The sequence below is a fragment of the Bufo gargarizans genome, chromosome 1 (assembly GCF_014858855.1).
Source record: "Bufo gargarizans isolate SCDJY-AF-19 chromosome 1, ASM1485885v1, whole genome shotgun sequence".
NCBI classification, from domain to species: domain Eukaryota; kingdom Metazoa; phylum Chordata; class Amphibia; order Anura; family Bufonidae; genus Bufo; species Bufo gargarizans.
The window spans coordinates 646,572,561-646,591,085 of NC_058080.1; the positions used below are offsets into that span (position 1 = coordinate 646,572,561).

The following is an 18,525-nucleotide window of genomic DNA, read 5'->3' on the forward strand; positions in this document are numbered from 1 at the left end:
AGCAGGTCTATATTACACACTCATTTGTGTCGTTTTTGTTATTCAACAATGTGGTGCACCTCCACTTATCTTAGAATTGTGTTTACTCACTGTGGTCTCAATGTAACCATTCCGCGGGAGGGTTACTGCCGTGGCGTCCCACGCTTCAACCTTTCTCCGCTGTAGCTGTGATGTTTCCGGTTCTGCCCAAGTCTCGTCTCTAATCTCGCGACAGACCTTTCTCAGAAGCTATGCTTTCGTGAGTCCTGCACCAATTCTTGTATTGTATGAGACAAATCCACGTCTTTGTTGTAAATAAAATTTTCGTCTTTCAGTACATGGCCATGCACCGCCGGGATGGTTATCTCACAGGTATTACGCCCGACAATCTCGATACTATATGAAACAATAACACCCGAACAAGCTATATTTTGCGTTCTGCATGGTGACATCTTTTATACTTTGTATATTTTATATTTCATTTGTATGCACATATTATATGCAATTTGTATACCGCATTTGGAATACAATTAGCCCTGATTCGCTTTGCCACAGACGGCTGTGATCCAACGAGTCGGACCCACAGGGGAAGATACGGATGCAGCTTTCCTTGGCATAGAGAACTACATGGGCAGTGTGTTCAAATATATGTTTTTATTGACTATTGATATATTTTATAAGTATTTTTAACCCAGTGTTCACAGGGTATATTGTTTAATAAACTCTTAAATTGCACATCTCGGTCCCACGTGAATTCCTAATGTTCTGATGTGCCGGTTCTATTTCATATTCATATATATCAATCAGAACTACAGGTTTTAAGAATGTTCGAGGAATCAACACACATGGTGAGCGACGATAATGCTATTATCAGCGTCACCTTCCCACTTCTGTGTCTACTCAAACGCTCGCTGCTCACAATTAAGGACGACACTTTGCATGTGGAAGAGGTAGAAATGGGGGAAGACATTACACAGCGTGATAGCCAGACCACCCTCAGTTCGTCTTCTCAGTGCGAATCGGATGATGAAGAGGAGGAGGAGCAGGAGACGGTTGCCTCCGCTACAGAGGGTAGTACCCATGGAAGTTTTATTCCATCTGTTCAGCGTGGGTGGGCAGAAGAGGAGGAAGAGAATGAGGAGATTGAGAGTGATCCTCCTGATGTCGACAGCGAAGTCTTGCCTGTTGGTACTCTGGCACACATTGCTGACTTCATGTTAGACTGCCTTTCCTGCGACCCGCATGTTATACGCATTTTAGACAACACGGATTACTAGTTGTTCACCCTTCTCAACCCCTGCTACAAAGAGAACTTGTCATCCCTCATTTCTCTGGTGGAGAGGACGAGCAAAACGGTGCAATACCAGAAGATCCTTGTTAAAAAATTGCTCCAAAGATTTCCATCTGAAAACACTGGTGGCAGAGTCTGTAGTTCCTTGGCCAATCAAGGAGGGGAGACAAGAGGAACACACATCAGTTCTAACAGGGGCAGGGCAACACTCTCTAAAGCCTGGGACAGTTTCTTGACACCCCGCCAGCACCCTCACCCTGATGCGCGGCCTAGTGTCACAAGGAGGGAAAGATTTTGGAAGATGGTGAAGGAGTACATAGCAGACCGTGTCAGCGTCCTCAATGATCCCTCAGTGCCTTACAAATACTGGGTATCCAAGCTGGACGCGTGGCACGAACTGCTGCTCTACACCTTGGAGGTGCTGGCCTGCCCTTCTGCCAGCATTTTGTCTGAGCGGGTATTTAGTGCTGCTGGTGGCATTATAACAGATAAGTGTATCTGCCTGTCAACTGAGAATGCTGACTAGTTAAGTCTTATAAAAATGAACAAGGCCTGGATTGACCATGACTTCTCAACTCCACCAGAGGAAAGCGGCTGAACATAAAGGCACTTTAAATGTGTTGTTTATAATGTACTCAATACACTGTATTCCCATGCACCCCTTCCACCACATACAAGGGTATATGGTTGAATCTTCCTTTTCTCATCCTCCTCCTTCTCTTCTATCATATCAACATTCTTATTTGTCATATATAATGCCCTCGCATATATGCCCTTCCAGGGCCGGTTCTAGGTGAAATGGGGCCCTAGGGCAGAAAACAATAAGGCCCCCCCCCCACATGGCACACAATAGAATTATATATATATAGTAGTAGTTGTGGCCGGTGCTGGGGGCCCCTAAGGAGTCGGGGGCCTGGGGGCAATTGCCCCCCTTGACTCTATGGTAGCACCGGCCCTGTGCCCTTCGCATATAATGTTTTACAGGGTCAGCTCAGCTGCAGGCTCTCAGATATAATTTTTTTGAGGGTCAGCTCAGCTGCAGGCCCTTGCATATAATTTTTTAGAGGGTGAGCTCACCAGCAGGCCCTCACCTACAATCTTTTACAGGGTCAGCTAACCTTCAGGCGCTTGCATATAATTTTTTAGAGGGTCAGCTCACCAGCAGGCCTTCATCTACAATCTGTTACTGGATCAGCTCACCAGCAGGCCCGCACCTAAAATCTTTTACAAGGTAAGCTCACCAGCAGGCCTGCACCTCAAATCTTTTACAGGGTCAGCTCACCAGCAGGCCCGCACCTCAAATCTTTTACAGAGTCAGCTCACCAGCAGGCCCGCACCTCAAATCTTTTATAGGGTCAGCTCACCAGCAGGCCCGAAGCTCAAATCTTTTACAGGGTCAGCTCACCAGCAGGCCCACACCTCAAATCTTTTAGAGGGTTATCTCACCTGAAGGCCCTCGCATTAAATTTTTTAGAGGGTCAGTTCCCCTGCAGGCCCACACATAAAATCTTTTACAGGGTCAACTCACCAGCAGGCCTTCACCTACAATCTTTTACAGGGTCAGCTCACCAGCAGGCCCGCCCTTAAAATATTTTACAGGGTCAGCTCACCTGCAGGCCGGCACCCAAAATCTTTTACAGGGTCAGATCACCTGCAGGCCTTCACCTAATTTTACCTAATAGGTAATTTGCGCACATGCTGCCTTGCTTGGATGTGGTAGCCATAGCTGTTTCTCAGGCTCCCTCTCTGGCATCGAACCATGATTCCCCCGTTACCCATGGTCTACATGGTTTGGGCTGAAAATAACATCAAAAGTTGATAGGGCAGACATCCGAATCGTCGCCGTCACGGTGACGTTCGATCGGCCCCAGGTTATCTAGAGTCACCAAAGCGGCAGCAGGCCCTCACCCATAATGTTTTAGATGGTTAGATCAACAGGCCCTTGCTCCAAATGTTTTTGAGGGTCACCAGCAGGCCATCAATCATAATTTTGTCAAGGCTGTGTATGATGCCCTCCTTTATGTGTAACAAAGGGTGTATTTGAGTGCCGGTTCCTTGTAATTTTTGGAAGCCCTTTCACTTAGTGCATAGGCTTTATTAGTGTAAGAGTCCCACTACATTAACAATTGTACCACAATGTGAATGAGGCCCTCCTTTATGTGATATACAGGTTGTATCAGAGTGCCTCTTCCTTGTAATTTTAGGCAGTACTTGCACTTTATATACAAGTAAATATACAGGAAAGAATGTTTCCTATCAATGTTTCCTCTAAAATCGTTTTTTTCTTCGGTTTTGTGCGTATTATTTTCAGTCTGTAAAAGTGGCGTACTATTCGGACAACATCGTTCCCAGCAGCGACCTGCAAGTACAAGATGCATCCAGACATCCTCCCTATGCTGTTCCAGAACCATTTCGGTGGTGTTTCCATCAATTTCTAACATTTTCCTATGAACCAGGCATCCTCCCCTCTTAAGAACAGGGGGTGCCTGGTTTAATGCTCGGGTTCTCCCATTGACTTCCATTATACTCGGATGCTCGGTCAAGCACCCGAACATCTCGATGTGTTCGGCCCGAGCCCCCGAGCACCCGAGCACTACGGTGCTCGATCAACACTAAGAATTAGTAAAATTTTAAAAAACTGATAGTACACAATATAAAAACAAAACCAGATCTATAGTATCACACTCCTTTGCATTTGAACCTACATACATTCTCCTAGATACACAGTCAAAATTATAGAAGGAAATCATATGGTAGGTTGCTCCAAGCATCTTCATTTGGATATCTTTGGATATTTCACTAGCTTTTCTCTCTGCAGGTTAATTTGGGCCGATTGATGATGTTGAAATCAGGTCTCTGTGGACACATGTTTCAGAAACCTTTGTTCTTCCTTTCAGTCGAATTATATATGACATTGGACATGTGTTTGACGTCATTGACTCAAAGAATGAAGTTGGAATGGTATGGCATCATGGATGAGAATATGCCCCTACGTTGGAGGATTAGATTAATTCTGATCATATCACCAAATTCTTCCAAGGACTTCTGCCATGTACAGTCCTGGCCAAAAGTTTTGAGAATGACACAAATATTAGTTTTCACAAAGTTTGCTGCTAAACTGCTTTTAGATCTTTGTTTCAGTTGTTTCTGTGATGTAGTGATATATTTTTAGAAGTTCAATCTGTCCCTGATGTTTTTTTTGGAGAGAAGTGGCTTCTTTGCTGCCCTTCTTGACACCAGGCCATCTTCCAAAAGTCTTTGCCTCACTGCGCGTGCAGATGCGCTCACACCTGCCTGCTGCCATTCCTGAGCAAGCTCTGCACTGGTGGCACTCCGATCCCGCAGCTGAATCCTCTTTAGGAGACAATCCTTGCGCTTGCTGGACTTTCTTGGACGCCCTGAAGCCTTCTTAACTAGAATTGAACCTCTTTCCTTGAAGTTCTTGATGATCCTATAAATTGTTGATTGAGGTGCAATCTTAGTAGCCACAATATCCTTGCCTGTAAAGCCATTTTTATGCAATGCAATGATGGCTGCACGCGTTTCTTTGAAGGTCACCATGGTTAACAATGGAAGAACAATGATTTCAAGCATCACCCTCCTTTTAACAGGTCAAGTGTGCCATTTTAACCCAATCAGCCTGACATAATGATCTCCAGCCTTGTGCTCGTCAACATTCTCACCTGAGTTAACAAGACGATTACTGAAATGATCTCAGCAGGTCCTTTAATGACAGCAATGAAATGCAGTGGAAAGTTTTTTTTGGGATTAAGTTAATTTTTATGGCAAAGAAGGACTATGCAATTCATCTGATCACTCCTCATAACATTCTGGAGTATATGCAAATTGCTATTATAAAAACTTAAGCAGCGACTTTTCCAATTTTCAATATTTATGTAATTCTCAAAACTTTTGGCCACGACTGTACCTTATTGACTCTCAATTACCATAATTTGAAAGGTCAAAAAAGACATCCATCCATCCAGTTCAGCCTATTAATCTGCAAAGGTGATTTAGATGAAGACAAAAAATAAATAAAACATGAGGTAGAAGCCAATTTTCCTCATCTTAGTAAAAAAAAAGTATACCTTCATCACTGCAAATTAGGCAATCCGAATAACTCTCTGGATCAACTATCCATTTCCAGAAATCTGGTAACTTGTAGAACTCTATAACTTGTAATATTGTTACTCTCAATAAATAGGCCAGGCTCCTTTTGCGCTCTTTTAGTGAGCTCAACATCGCAACTTCCTCAGGCAGAGACTGCCATAGTCTCAATGCTCTTAAAGTAAAGAATTCTCTTGTTAAATTGATGGTTCGCATGTTGCCATTGTTATGTGCGTTTAGGCGCTGGCTTTATTTGGTTTTTGGATTTGGGCCATTGTGTTCAATGGGGGTTCATTTTGCCACTGTTCCATGCATCTTGGCATTGACTTCTTGTGAGTGTGAATTTGGGTAATTGTGCTTTGTATCTCACTACAGTTCAGTACTGCCAGAGGTAACTTTCCCTAGCTCTGTGTGTGCACCTGTTTGTCGAATGAGTTAGTTTTCTCTGCTATATATTTTGTAAGCTGTGTGTCCTGCTCCTTGTTCGGTCTGCCATCTTTTCCAAGTTCTATTTTATCTGTTCAGATTCTGTCTGCATGTTCAGTGTTGGAGCTTATATCTGTCTGCCTGCTTTACCCAGATTATTTTTGGATCCTTTCAGGTTCTGTCTGTGTCTGTATTCTGACCTAGTTCCATCTGCCTTTCCTCTGTGTCTGTTTGGGTTCTGTCTTTGTCTGAATTCTGACCCTAGTTCCGTCTGTCATTACTCCCTGTCTGTTCCATGGTTAGATATATTTAGTATACACTCTGTTTGCCTGAGCTTGTCTGGTTCAGTGTGTTTGCATTGGATTTGCATGTACTCTGTCATCCTGTTTCCCACCTGGTTCTATGTGTGTGTGCTTTGCCTCTGCCTCTGGTGCTTTGCTCTGCAGTCAGCTGCCAACTACACTGAGACTATTCCAAGATGTAACTGCCTGGTGGCTCCCCTGTGTCGCAGACCGGATCTTAGTATAAGGGTTAATGGGTGAAACCCAGGGGACTGCCAGAATAACGCCCTCAGAACTAGCCCTAAGTCAAACTGTTCAGTTGGCACAGTGGCTTTACCTCCATTGTCTATAACACCTCTTCTATGATGGTGTAGGAACTTTCTTTCCCCTAGATTTCCTTACATCTATCCACATTAAAGTGTACATAAACCTTCAGCAAACTTTGTATTATTCAACAGTACATTGTGCGTACATGAAGGATAACACCATTTCTGACTATTATATGCCAGTTATATGCAGGTTTTTTTTGGGCAGTTTTCTACTCTGTATGCTATATCTTCATTTTTATGTTCTCCCAGGACTGGTGGGTGGAGATTAGATCCCATCCACTGAACAGAGAAAGTAGAGAAGAATCTGCTTCCTTTTTCTCACACTTCCTCAGAAGTAGCCTCAGGATCAGGAAGACATTATAAAGAAGTATTTACCTGTATTGATGTAAACAAAGCACTTGGGATGAAATAGAATCTACCTATTTAGCTTCAAAAGTCTCTGTTGTCTCACTGGTAGAGTCTTTCTCACTCAGCAGTTTCTCACACTTCCCCCTTACCCTGTTCATAGACTTGTATGGGATGATGCAATCGGATTCTTCATTGAACAGACAACCATACTGGTCTCACCAGGAAAGATTTCTTATACATTTCAGAGACAAAGTCATTTTAGAGAAGTTGGGCAGGGGGTGAAAAAACAGCAGATAACTCTAGTACAAGGCAGTTTTCTCTAATGCATTTTGCAAAGTTTCTTACAGTCACGTGTACTATTGACATATAGAGATGGCCTTGCGGTTTGCACGGCTGTCGTTTCGCTACGAACTTTGCGTGTTCGTGATTCGCAGAACATGCGAACATATGGAGAAATTTGCGCCCACCATATTCTTTTACATTATGAAGAACTTTGACCCATGACACATCCATCAGGTGGTACAGGACAGCCAATTGAGACATTTCAGCACATGGACATACCCCCTACCTTATAAATAAACCTGATCTGGCCGCCATTTTGCATTCTGTGTTTTGCCAGTGTAGGGAGAGGTTGCTGTGGGGAGCAGGGACAGACTGTTAGGGACACCGAACACTAGCTAATAGGGCCACAAAAGTCCTTTTAAGGACTACTATAGGTGTGCTATCAATATGTGTGATACACAGAGGTGTGCGATATACTTATACTTTTATAATGAGTCAAAAACACATAGATCTATATAATGATCACCTGGAAATCAGGGGCCTAGGGGCTTACTAGGGCCATTTTTATATAGGGTAAGGTTCCGGACGGGGTCGCTCTTATCAGGGCAGGTGGTCTGTGGTTAGGCTATCAGGGCCAGAATAGCACCCCCATGTAGGGCAATATCAGGGACAGTTCTTTGCCCACCCTGTCCTTCAATACCACATCATCATCTAGCCCAGGGATAGATGGTTCCCTCCGGGATTCATGGATATGCACTGGAACCCCCTGGATTGTGTTAGGACATATGGTTTCTTATTTGGTACCACCGAGCACCTGATTTAGTGCCGCCGAGCACTTGTTATTGCCTACCACATCTATGCTTTTTGCTTAAAGGGGTTCTGCACTTTGTTTTAACTGATGATCTATCCTCTGGATAGATCATCAGCATCTGATCGGCGGGGGTCCGACACCTGGGACCCCCGCTGATCAGCTGTCTGAGAAGGCAGCGGCGCCGCGGCCTTCTCGCTGTTTACCACTGGCCCAGTGAGGTCACGACTAGTATCAACTAGCGTGGGCGGGGCTAAGCTCTGTTCACTGGAATGTAGCTTAGCCCTGCCCACACTAGTTCATACTAGTCGTGGCGTCACTGGGCCAGCGGTAAACAGTGAGAATGCCGCGCCGCTGCTGGAGCGCCACTGCCTTCTCAAACAGCTGATCAGATGCTGATGATCTATCCAGAGGATAGATCATCAGTTAAAACAAAGTGCAGAACCCCTTTAACTTTAATAATTTAATTTATTTTCATTTTGAGGGATATCTTTTCCATTCACACGTCCGCAAAATGGGTCTGCATCCGTTCCATGCAGACCCATTCAAATTCAATGGGACCGGAATGTGCTGTCCGCATCCACATTTGCGGATCCGCGCTTCTGCATCTGTGCTTCTGTTTCCGCAAAAAAAAAAAAAAGAACATGTCCTATTCTTGTCCGCAATTGCAGACAAGATTAGGCATTTTCTATTATAGTGCCGGCGATGTGCAGTCCACAAATTGGGGAATGCACATTGCCGGTGTCCGTGTTTTGCGGATCAGCAAAACACTTACGGATGTGTGAATGGACCCTCATAGTAAAATTATTAAAGGTTACGTTTTATCTTTATGCATATTCTAATGTATTGCCTTCCTTGTACAATGTTATAATATACTTTCTATGTTAGAAAGTTTTTTATAGTGCATTTGTATTGTGCGGCAGTTGTGTGCGGTTCTGCTGCGATACTGCAGGTATATAGAGGGACAAGCGTTATTGGAACAAAGAATTTCTACTGGTGTGATATACCAGTCGCCCCACAAAAAAACTGATAGAAGCGGGGTGTTATATACCAATATACTTTCTTTATAGTCCCTTTGGGTACTGTATAGTGCATTTGCGCATGCGCGTTAGGGCTGTCGAATATAATCGATGCATCGATGCATCGCGATTCGACCCCCGGCGATTCTGCATCGATGCGGTTGCTTTAAATAATCGATGCATGTTGATGACGTCAGCGTCGCGTCCGCCGTGCAGCCGAGTCGGAAAAAAGTTTTTGGGCGCCTTCTTTCCCGCCTCCCGCTGACGTGTCAGAGGGGGTGGCCACAACATTGAGTGAGCCTCAGAGCCAGGTCTGACTGAGTGAGGAGGAGCCGGAGGCGTGGTTTCCGGCTTTCCGCGCATCTCCGGCTCCCAGTCAGACACTCAGAAGCAGGCGGCAGTGCGGACGTGCGGTGGCTGGCGGCGAGGTGAGTTTTGTCACCTATGAGTATGTAATATGATCTACCTCCAAAGCACCTGCCACCTACACAAGTACACAGCATATACACCTACCGCCTGCCACCTACACAGCTCATATTGCCGCTTCTCATACCTTTGCCGCCCGCGCCATGTTTCTTCTTTATTTTTTTCGGTTGTGTCTCTCTTATTCTTCCCCTCCGTCTACAGTGGACGGAACTTTAGGTTCTGGGTCTATGAAAGACGGTCAAACAGCGGCCCCTAGTGGCCAGTCTGGGAATGTCTACATTTATCTCACACTTCAGGAGATTGCTCCCAGCAGGAGGTGATCCGATTCCACACTGACAACTCTCAGCTAAGGGCAGGGATCTGAAACTGCTGGGGTGTCAGATTTACTGACAGTTACTGATCCTGCACCATCAGAGCCCCTTCACAGTTCACACGTGTATCAGACTCAGTCCCTAAGAGGATGGTTATTGTGGATACAATGTAGCATACACACGATCTATCGACCTGAAACCTCCAGGACTAACATACTGATGGTCTCTCAGGTTCTTTCACACTTGCGTTTTTCTTTTCCGGCATAGAGTTCCATCCTAGGAGCTCAATACCGGAAAAGAACTGACCAGTTTTATCCTAATGCATTCTGAATGGAGAGCAATCCGTTCAGGAGGCATCAGTTCAGTCCCTCTTACGTTTTTTGACCGGAGAGAATACCGGCGCAGCATGCTACAGTTTTCTCTCCTGCCAAAAATCCTGAACACTTGCCGGATCCAGCTTTAAACTTATATTGAAATGTATTAGTGCCAGATCCGGCATTAAAATTGCTGCGCAGACCTTTAAATCTGTGAAAAAAATAAACACCGGATCCGTTTTTCCAGATGACACCGGAGACACAGATCCGGTATTTCAATGAATTTGTCAGACGGATCCGCCTGACAAATGCATCCGTTTGCGTCCAGATTGCCGGAATCCTCTGACGCAAGTGTGAAAGTAGCATTAAGCACAGCCTCGAGCACCAATGTAAACTCTCTACCGCCGCCTACCAGCTAGAAATGACTGGGCCCCATAGCAAAAAAAATTTATGGGCCGCCCCGGTGGTGACCTCTATGAACCTTGTAAAGACAATGGGGACACGGGACATAGCTTTCTGTCGCAGTTACATCTGACTCCGGTCCCCGAGGGGCCCAAAGGCACCAGCATGGCACATGGCGGCATGTGCCATTTATAATGCTGGTGCCTTTGGGCCCCTCGGGGAGCGGAGTCAGATGTAACTGCGACAGAAAGCTATGTCCCGTGTCCCCATTGTCTTGGTTTCTTTACAAGGTTCATAGAGGTCACCCCATACATTTTTTTTGCTATGGGGCCCAGTCATTTCTAGCTACGCCCCTGCGCAGGTGCCACGTGCCAGCCAGACTCTGCCACCTTGTTGTGACAGGTAGGTGACCATCACACAGATACACCACTCACAGAGACTGCAGCTGGTCACACTGCCTGTTATTACCGTACCTAAAAAAAAAAATTGTGTCACCTCACCTGTCCGTTTTTCCTCACTCCTCAGGCTCAGTCCAGTCCACCACAGGCAGGAGGAGAATCGCTCCACAGCCAGCAGTGTTACTTTTTCTGTTGATCTACTCAAATTCAAGACTTGTGTCATCCCTACTCACAAATTCACATAGAGGCTGGCATGCATTGCATTTGCTAGTAAATAAAAATGGCAGAAGTAGAACAAAAGGAACGAGAGATAAAAAATGCACCTAGCTTTTTAAAAGCAAACATCTGGGAACATTTTGGCTTTTATGAAAAAAGTAGGAAGCACGAATTGGACAAGTCATACGCTGTGTGTAAAATCTGTCACACAAAAATTAAATATCTAGGGAATACTACTAATCTGAGAAACCACGTCAGCCGTTTTCACCCAGAAATGCTAAAACCTACCACCACCACCACCAAGGAAATGAACCCAGATCAGCCAAGAATTGATGCAATGTTACAGTCAACTTTGCCGCCCAACTCTGAAAAGGTAAAGAGAATAACAAAAGCTGTGGCAGCTTTCATAGCGAAGGACCTGCGCCCTTACTCTGTTGTGGAAAACAGTGGGTTTCGCTACCTTTTGAAGACGATAGAGCCGCGTTACAAGATCCCGTCACGAAGTCACTTTACAGAAAACGTCATACCTGCACTCTACCACGAAACCAAAGCTAAGATAATTGCATCAATGAGCCAAGCAAGTCGAGTCGCAATAACGTGTGATTCCTGGACTTCAGTCACGACAGAGTCTTATGTTACAATAACAGCACATTACGTTAGTAAGGACTGGCAGATTTTGTCGCATGTACTGCAAACGAGAGCCATTTATGAGTCTCACACGGGTGCTCATCTGGCAGAGCTACTTTCTCATGTTGTGGAAGAATGGCAGCTGTCCGATAAATCTGTAGTGCTTGTGACCGACAACGCGTCAAACATGATAGTTGCAGCTCAAGTTGGAAAATTCCCCCATGTGAAATGCTTCGCCCATACACTGAATCTTGCATCCCAGCGAGCGTTGAAAGTGGCCACTCTCTCTAGGCTTCTTGGCAGAGTACGTCGGATATCCACATTCTTTCACCGCAGCACTAGAGCAAGCCACTGTCTAAAAGAGAAACAGAAATGTCTTGGCCTGAAGAATCATAAGCTAATAACTGATGTGGCAACAAGATGGAACAGTGCATACGACATGGTCGAGAGGTTCTTGGAACAACAACCTGCAGTCTGTGCCACCTTGCTGTCTCCAGAAGTCAGAAGAGGAGAGTCCGATCTCTGCACTCTAAACGAAACAGATGTGTCAAATGCAGAGGACGCCGTGAGTGCATTAAAGCCAATGAAGGATGCAACCATGCTGATGTCAGAAGAGCGCAATCCAACAGTTTCTCTCATTGCCCCTATAAATGCACAACTTCTCCAGAGCATGACAGACACGATGGGAGACACACCCATGATCCATGAGATCAAGAATTCTATTAGAACAGATCTCCAGAAGAGGTACAGCAGTGAGGCCGAGAAGAAGATCCTTCATACAGCCTCTGCACTGGATCCTCGCTTTAAGGGACTGCCTTTCATCCTCACAGATGAAGAAAGATTGGAGATATTTAAAGGAGTCACTGAGGAAGCTGCATCCTTGGAGGTAATTAAATTAATTTGAAGAATTCCATCATGTTTCTTCTTGAAACGACAGTAGCACTACCACGCTTCTGAATCTGATGCGGTGCGGGAACTGTACTGTCCGTTTCCTGTGCTTTTTCATCACCCCATCAGAATCAAAGGCATTGACATTTGTGTTTTTACTTATTGTTTTTTTTCTGTTTCTTTTTTGTTCAAACACAGATTACATCAGATGAGAGTGAGAGGACACAAGAGGATCATCAAGTGCCTAGAAGAAAACAAACTCTGGAAGAAGAGGACAGTTCACCCATCGAAGACAACCATTCTGAATCTCCACCATCTCCTCCCAAAAAGGCCAGATCGCTGCTCGTGAGTTTGCTGGGACAGTCTTTCACTGACACTGAAGGTACAATAGAACCCAAAAAGACCCCCTATGCCAAGGCTGAAGAGGAAATGGAAAACTATTGTAAAGCCCCACCTCTGCCTCTCACTGAGGACCCTTTGAACTGGTGGCGTGAGCATGAGGTCATATTTCCCCTCCTTTCTCGGCTGTCAAAGCAATACTTGTGTATCCCAGGTACAAGCGTGTCTGCAGAGCGGGTTTTCTCCACTGCAGGAGATGTGGTAACTGCAAAACGAAGCGCCCTCAAACCAGACCATGTAGATCAATTGGTGTTCTTACAGAAAAATCTACATGTTCCCAAATGCTGAGCAGTGTTTTTAATTTTATAGATTTTGTTCTGTCTGTCTGTGTCTCTGTGTCTGTCTGTCTGTGTCTCTGTGTCTGTGTCTGTCTGTCTGTGTCTCTGTGTCTGTCTGTCTGTGTCTCTGTGTCTGTCTGTCTGTGTCTCTGTGTCTGTCTGTCTGTGTCTCTGTGTCTGTCTCTGTGAGTGTCTGTGTCTGTCTCTGTGAGTGTCTGTCTCTGTGTCTGTCTGTCTCTGTGTCTTTCTTTCTTCCCCCCCCCCTTTCCCTCCCCCCTTCCCCTCTTTCCCTCCCCCCCCCCTTCCCTTTTTCCTCCCCTTTCCCTTTTTCCTCCCCACCCCTCCCTCAGTTACTCCAACTCCATCCCTGTCATTGTCAACAAGACCAGTTACTTAACGGTTAACGCCAGTTATGCCACTCTCGTCCTCAACGGAACGCACTCAGTCACTGTGACTGACTGACTGGTGGGGTGCCGTCGTGGCACTGGCAGTCAGACTGGCAGTGACCGCCTGCAGGTGACTGGCAGTGGTCGGCAGGTCGTGGCAATTGCAAACGGTCAATGAATGTAACATTTTGTTATAATATGTATATTTGTAATTGTATAATATCATATATTCTAAGTTCACTGTGATGATTAATCAGAATATATGATATTATTCTAGCTTTTAGCAGCACTGGAGTGGAGAGGAGATGGAGAATGGTTTTCTATTATGCGACTGTCCGTCCGATCCATTTTGTATTTTTACACTGACGTGTTTTTTGGTGTTTTCCCAATGTGTCTGTCATGCTCTGTGAATTTCTGACTCTGTTTAGGGGTTTAACCTTCAACCAAAAGAATTCTGTATTTAATTCCAGACAACTGACGCCCGCCAAGCCACCAGAGGAAGGCAAATCCTTGAAAGAATAAATTGAAACTTAAAACCTGGAGTAAATCTTTATTGGATCACACAAATACACATTCACACAAACCAAAAAAACACACACCGACCTTCTGACATCATGTCTGACTATGGTGGCTGTGCCACATTGCCCGTCCTGTGGCCTGCCCTTTACCATTATGATTCAGTGAGGAGGATGTGTGTTTATTTTTTTTCTGGTATTCTGTGGTGTGTGTTTGTGATCCCATAAAGATTTGTCCAAGGTTTTCAGATTCAGTTGAAAATGTATTCTCTCAAGGACTTTCCAGCTTCCTCTAATGGTGGCATGGCTTGGCTTCAGTTGATGTATCGTGGTAGAGTGCTTGCTGAGTGCTCAGTGCAGGTAACGTTTTCTGTAAAGTGACAACTCTGAGAGCTTATAGCACTGATCTAGACGTACTACCCATCTGGTGCTGGTGGTGGTGCTGGTGGTGGTGGTGGTGCTGCTCCTGCTGCCAAAACAATCACGGTGAACCAGGAAGTTCTGCAACACAGACAACTTGAACACACTGTGTGACAGACAGTTCCTGACTGGCAAACATCACAGTGAGTGAACCTATAACACAGTCACTGTCTCACTGACTGTGTTATAGGTTCACTGACTCACTGTGATGTTTTACAGTCAGGAACTGAAGTGCTCCTTTTTTTGTAGGTACTGTTTAATATTATATAATATATATTATATGGTAAAACTATTGTAAAACTTATAAACTAACTGCACCAGCCAGGCCAGCACAACAGTTTAATGTTACAGAGACACTGACAGTACTGTTTTAAATAAATACTGTTGTCTGCTGCACTGTTTTGTTCATTCAGACTTTGCTATATGATATGCAGGGAACTTGGTATGATTTGTTTAAATAGCAGATACAAATAAATATTTTTGTGCAATTTCTGACTGATTGAATAAATTTTTTGATGTAAAATTGAAAAACAAGGGGACTTGGGTAATAATCTTGATGCATCGTGATGCATCGCCGAATCGAATCGAATCGAATCGTGGACTTGATAATCGTAATCGCATCGAATCGTGAGACGAGTGAAGATGCGCAGCCCTAATGCGCGTACGCGAAAATTATATTGCCGATATTTTGCATTGAAAAAAATAATAAATGGAGATCTCAAATTCGAATAATACATCTGGTATGTCACTGTCCATGTTGTGGGACTATTTGTGCACTTCTAGTAATTATTTCTTGGCTGCAAATATGAGCTGAAGGTTTTTCAGCTTCGCCTGCCATTAAAATGAATGGGACCCGCCACAAACTTGCGGTTCACGAACATTTGATCGCGTTCACGCAATCGCGTCAGCGAACCGTCACAGCAGATGTTCGTCCATCACTATTGACATATATAAAGATAAGATGTGTGAAAAGATAGTGACCATTTAAACATCATTTGACACTTCTGTCCAATCCCCCAACCTATCTAGATCCATCTACAGCAGTATACCATTCTCTGTTGTGTTAATTACTTTACACTGTTTATTGTCTGTAAAAATTGCTATCTGACTGTGCAACTCTGTATCAGATCATTTTATAAAAATATTATAGGGGTTCTCCAGGATTTTTATATTGATGGCCTATCCTCCACAGCTGTTCCCGAGAAGATCCGGAACTACATAGCGCAGTTACTGGATGTATGGAGCTGGTTACTGCAGCATTGTTCCTACTCACAATGAAATATGTCAACATTTTCCTCATCAGTCTAGGACACTTAGTGCCATTGATTTAGTATCCCATACATGATATTTTAGAAAATTCATGAGTCTCATGTTTCTAGAGAGGAATTACTTACTGAGACTGATAAAGGATTTGCCTTTATTCCAGGACTTTATGTACAGTTAGTATCTTCAGATCTGGTAATGTTGGAAATCTTATGATTTTGAAAGGATATCAGATATATTTACTTACTATCTTCTATGGTAACATTTGCTTGTCAGATGCTCAACAATTACTTTTTTGTTTCTTCTTTAGATAAGTTTTGGAAGTACATCTGAAAAAAAAAACAAAAAAAAATGTATGCAGCAAAATTTCTTCATTAGATAAACTTGGTGATGAAGGATGAGACCTCTTTTCCACCCATGAGAGACCTTTCAGGGGCAGAATGAATAATTTTTATGTTCCTACTAGGCTTACACTTGTCATTGTGTTTTTTTTATTTATTTATTACTTCTATAACCATATACAAAACTCTACCTCTTCCTGCTCCTGCTCCTCCTCTCCTGTCACCTGTGTATAAAAACCACCTATTTCGCTACACATTGCTTGTGTTCCAATGTCCTCCTCCTCCAGTTTAGCCCCCACAGGGCTCATGTGGCCATGAGATGTTGGCATCACGTCTCCAGTCCTCTGACCAGCCAGATTTACCAGCATCTCTTCCAGCACATGAAGCAGTGGAATGACATTGTCCATGCCGTAGTCCTGGCGACTGACAAATAAAGTGGCCTCCTCAAAGGGCCTGAGCAAATGGCAGGTGTCACGCATGAACTGCCACTGGCTGACATTAAACTTGCACAGGGGAGTACTCCTTTCCTCTTGGATCATCAAGAAATCGTTTATGATCGGTCCAACATATAGAGGGTGGAATTCCAACGGGTGGAAATGTCGCTTTTCAGCATATGTTGGGGGATGCCGTTATGTCGCTGCAGCTCTAGTGTTGAGCACGAATATTCGAAAAGCGAATTTTTATCTCGAATATCGCCACTTCAAGACTTTGCGAATATTTAGAATATAATGCTATATATTCGTTATATCAAATTTTAGTTTTTTACATCTGAACACATGATTCCTCCCTGCTTCTTGCTTGTGGGCCAATAAATCATTGGCCCACACTCAACTTAAGCAAGGAGGAATCATGACTTCAGATGGAAATAAATTATGAATATTCTAAAAAAACTAATATATAGCACAATATTCTAAAGTGCTATATATTTGTTTTTGACCCATGCCTGTATTTATCGCGTAATATTCGCATATTACGTGATCATTACCTTGCTGATTTTCGAGTAAAAAATAATTCATATAAAATATATAACGAATATTCGAATGCGTGAATATTCTACGAATATTCTACAAAATATTTGCAAAATATCACAAATATGACCCCTGCCGCTCATCACTATGCAGCTCAAGGATGGTGTGCTTTGCAGCGTACGAGTGGCTGAAGTGCATGCAAAGTTTCCTGGCCATTTTAAGGATGTCTTGTAAATGGGTGGAAGACTTCAGGAAACACTTGATAACCAGATTGAACACGTGTGCCATGCAGGGCACATGGATCAGCCCTCCTTGATGCAGCGCCGGCACCATGTTCTTCCCGTTGTCGGTCACCATGGTTCCGATTTTCAGTTGTCACTGAGAAAGCCAGGATTTGATTTCTTGATGAAGGACGTGGAGCAGTTCCTCCCTTTTGTGATTCCATTTGCCCAAGCAAACGAGGTGTAGAACAGCTTGACACCAACATGCCCTGCACATGTGGTATGCTGGAGGAGTACTGTGAATTGTCCCTGCAGTGGAGGCTGAGGAGTGAGGACACGGTGGAGGGTGAGGAGGCAGAGGCGGACATTGTCGCAGGACTAACAGTGTGAGAACGTGGAGGCGGAAGCGGCGTCACCTGGCCAAGTTGCTGGTGTGGCTGGCCAGGAACCACATTTACCCAGTGGGCCGTAAAGGACATATATTGTCCTTGACCATAGTTACAGCTACCGACCAATTTTCCCAGAAAAGGCTGTTTCACAAAAAAAATTCACCACTGAATGGCTAATTGACTTAATTCAGTCTGCACAGCAAAAGGCAGTCTACAATCACCCATCAATTTTCTCAGAAAAGGCTGTATCACAAACAAATTTCACCACTGAATGAGAATGTAAATTCACCACAGAACGCTGATAACGCACACTTATTTTTGCTATCAATACAGCACAACAATGTCTGTATGACAATGTAAATTCACCGCAGAATGGCACGTACTTATTTTTCTCATTAATACACCCCAACAATGGCGGTATAAGAATGTTGGTTACTGCAGACCAACCAATAAGACGTATTCTTTTTCCTATTATACATCCCAAAAAATAAATATAACAATTCACCGCAGAACGGCTAATGGGACGTATGTGTCTATCCTAGTCATACACCCCGTAAATGGCTGTAGTACAATGGAACTTCACTGCTGAACAGGAAATATTTTTTTTTGCCACTAGTACACAACAAAAAGGGCTATAATTTTCTCACTTCACCACACAACAGCTAATAATTCCTTTTTCTTTTTCCCCACGAATACACAACAAAAAGGGGCTTTAAAACATATAACTGCACTGCTGAACGGCAAATATATATATTTTTTTTCCACTAATACACCCCACAAAAGGCTTTATAACATATAACTGCACCGCTGAACAGCAAATATATATATTTTTTGCCACTATTACATGACAAAAAGGGCTTTAGAACATATAACTGCACCGCTGAACGGCAAAT

General features: G+C 43.9%; 1 protein-coding gene across 1 annotated transcript; it reads left to right on the top strand.

The window, feature by feature from the left end:
- Positions 1-10,975: 10,975 nt before the first annotated feature.
- LOC122935659 (E3 SUMO-protein ligase ZBED1-like) lies at positions 10,976-13,180 on the top strand. Its single transcript, XM_044291475.1, has 2 exons — positions 10,976-12,450; positions 12,651-13,180. Exons 1-2 carry the CDS (start codon positions 11,002-11,004, stop codon positions 13,137-13,139), a joined length of 1,938 nt encoding a protein of 645 aa, XP_044147410.1. The 5' UTR covers positions 10,976-11,001; the 3' UTR covers positions 13,140-13,180.
- The last annotated feature ends 5,345 nt before the right edge of the window (positions 13,181-18,525 follow it).

Coding starts and splice junctions, on each gene's coding strand:
- LOC122935659 (XM_044291475.1), top strand. CDS start 11,002: ATGGCAGAAGTAGAACAAAAGGAACGAGAGATAAAAAATGCACCTAGC. Junction 12,451..12,650: donor AGGAAGCTGCATCCTTGGAG/GTAATTAAATTA, acceptor GTTCAAACACAG/ATTACATCAGATGAGAGTGA.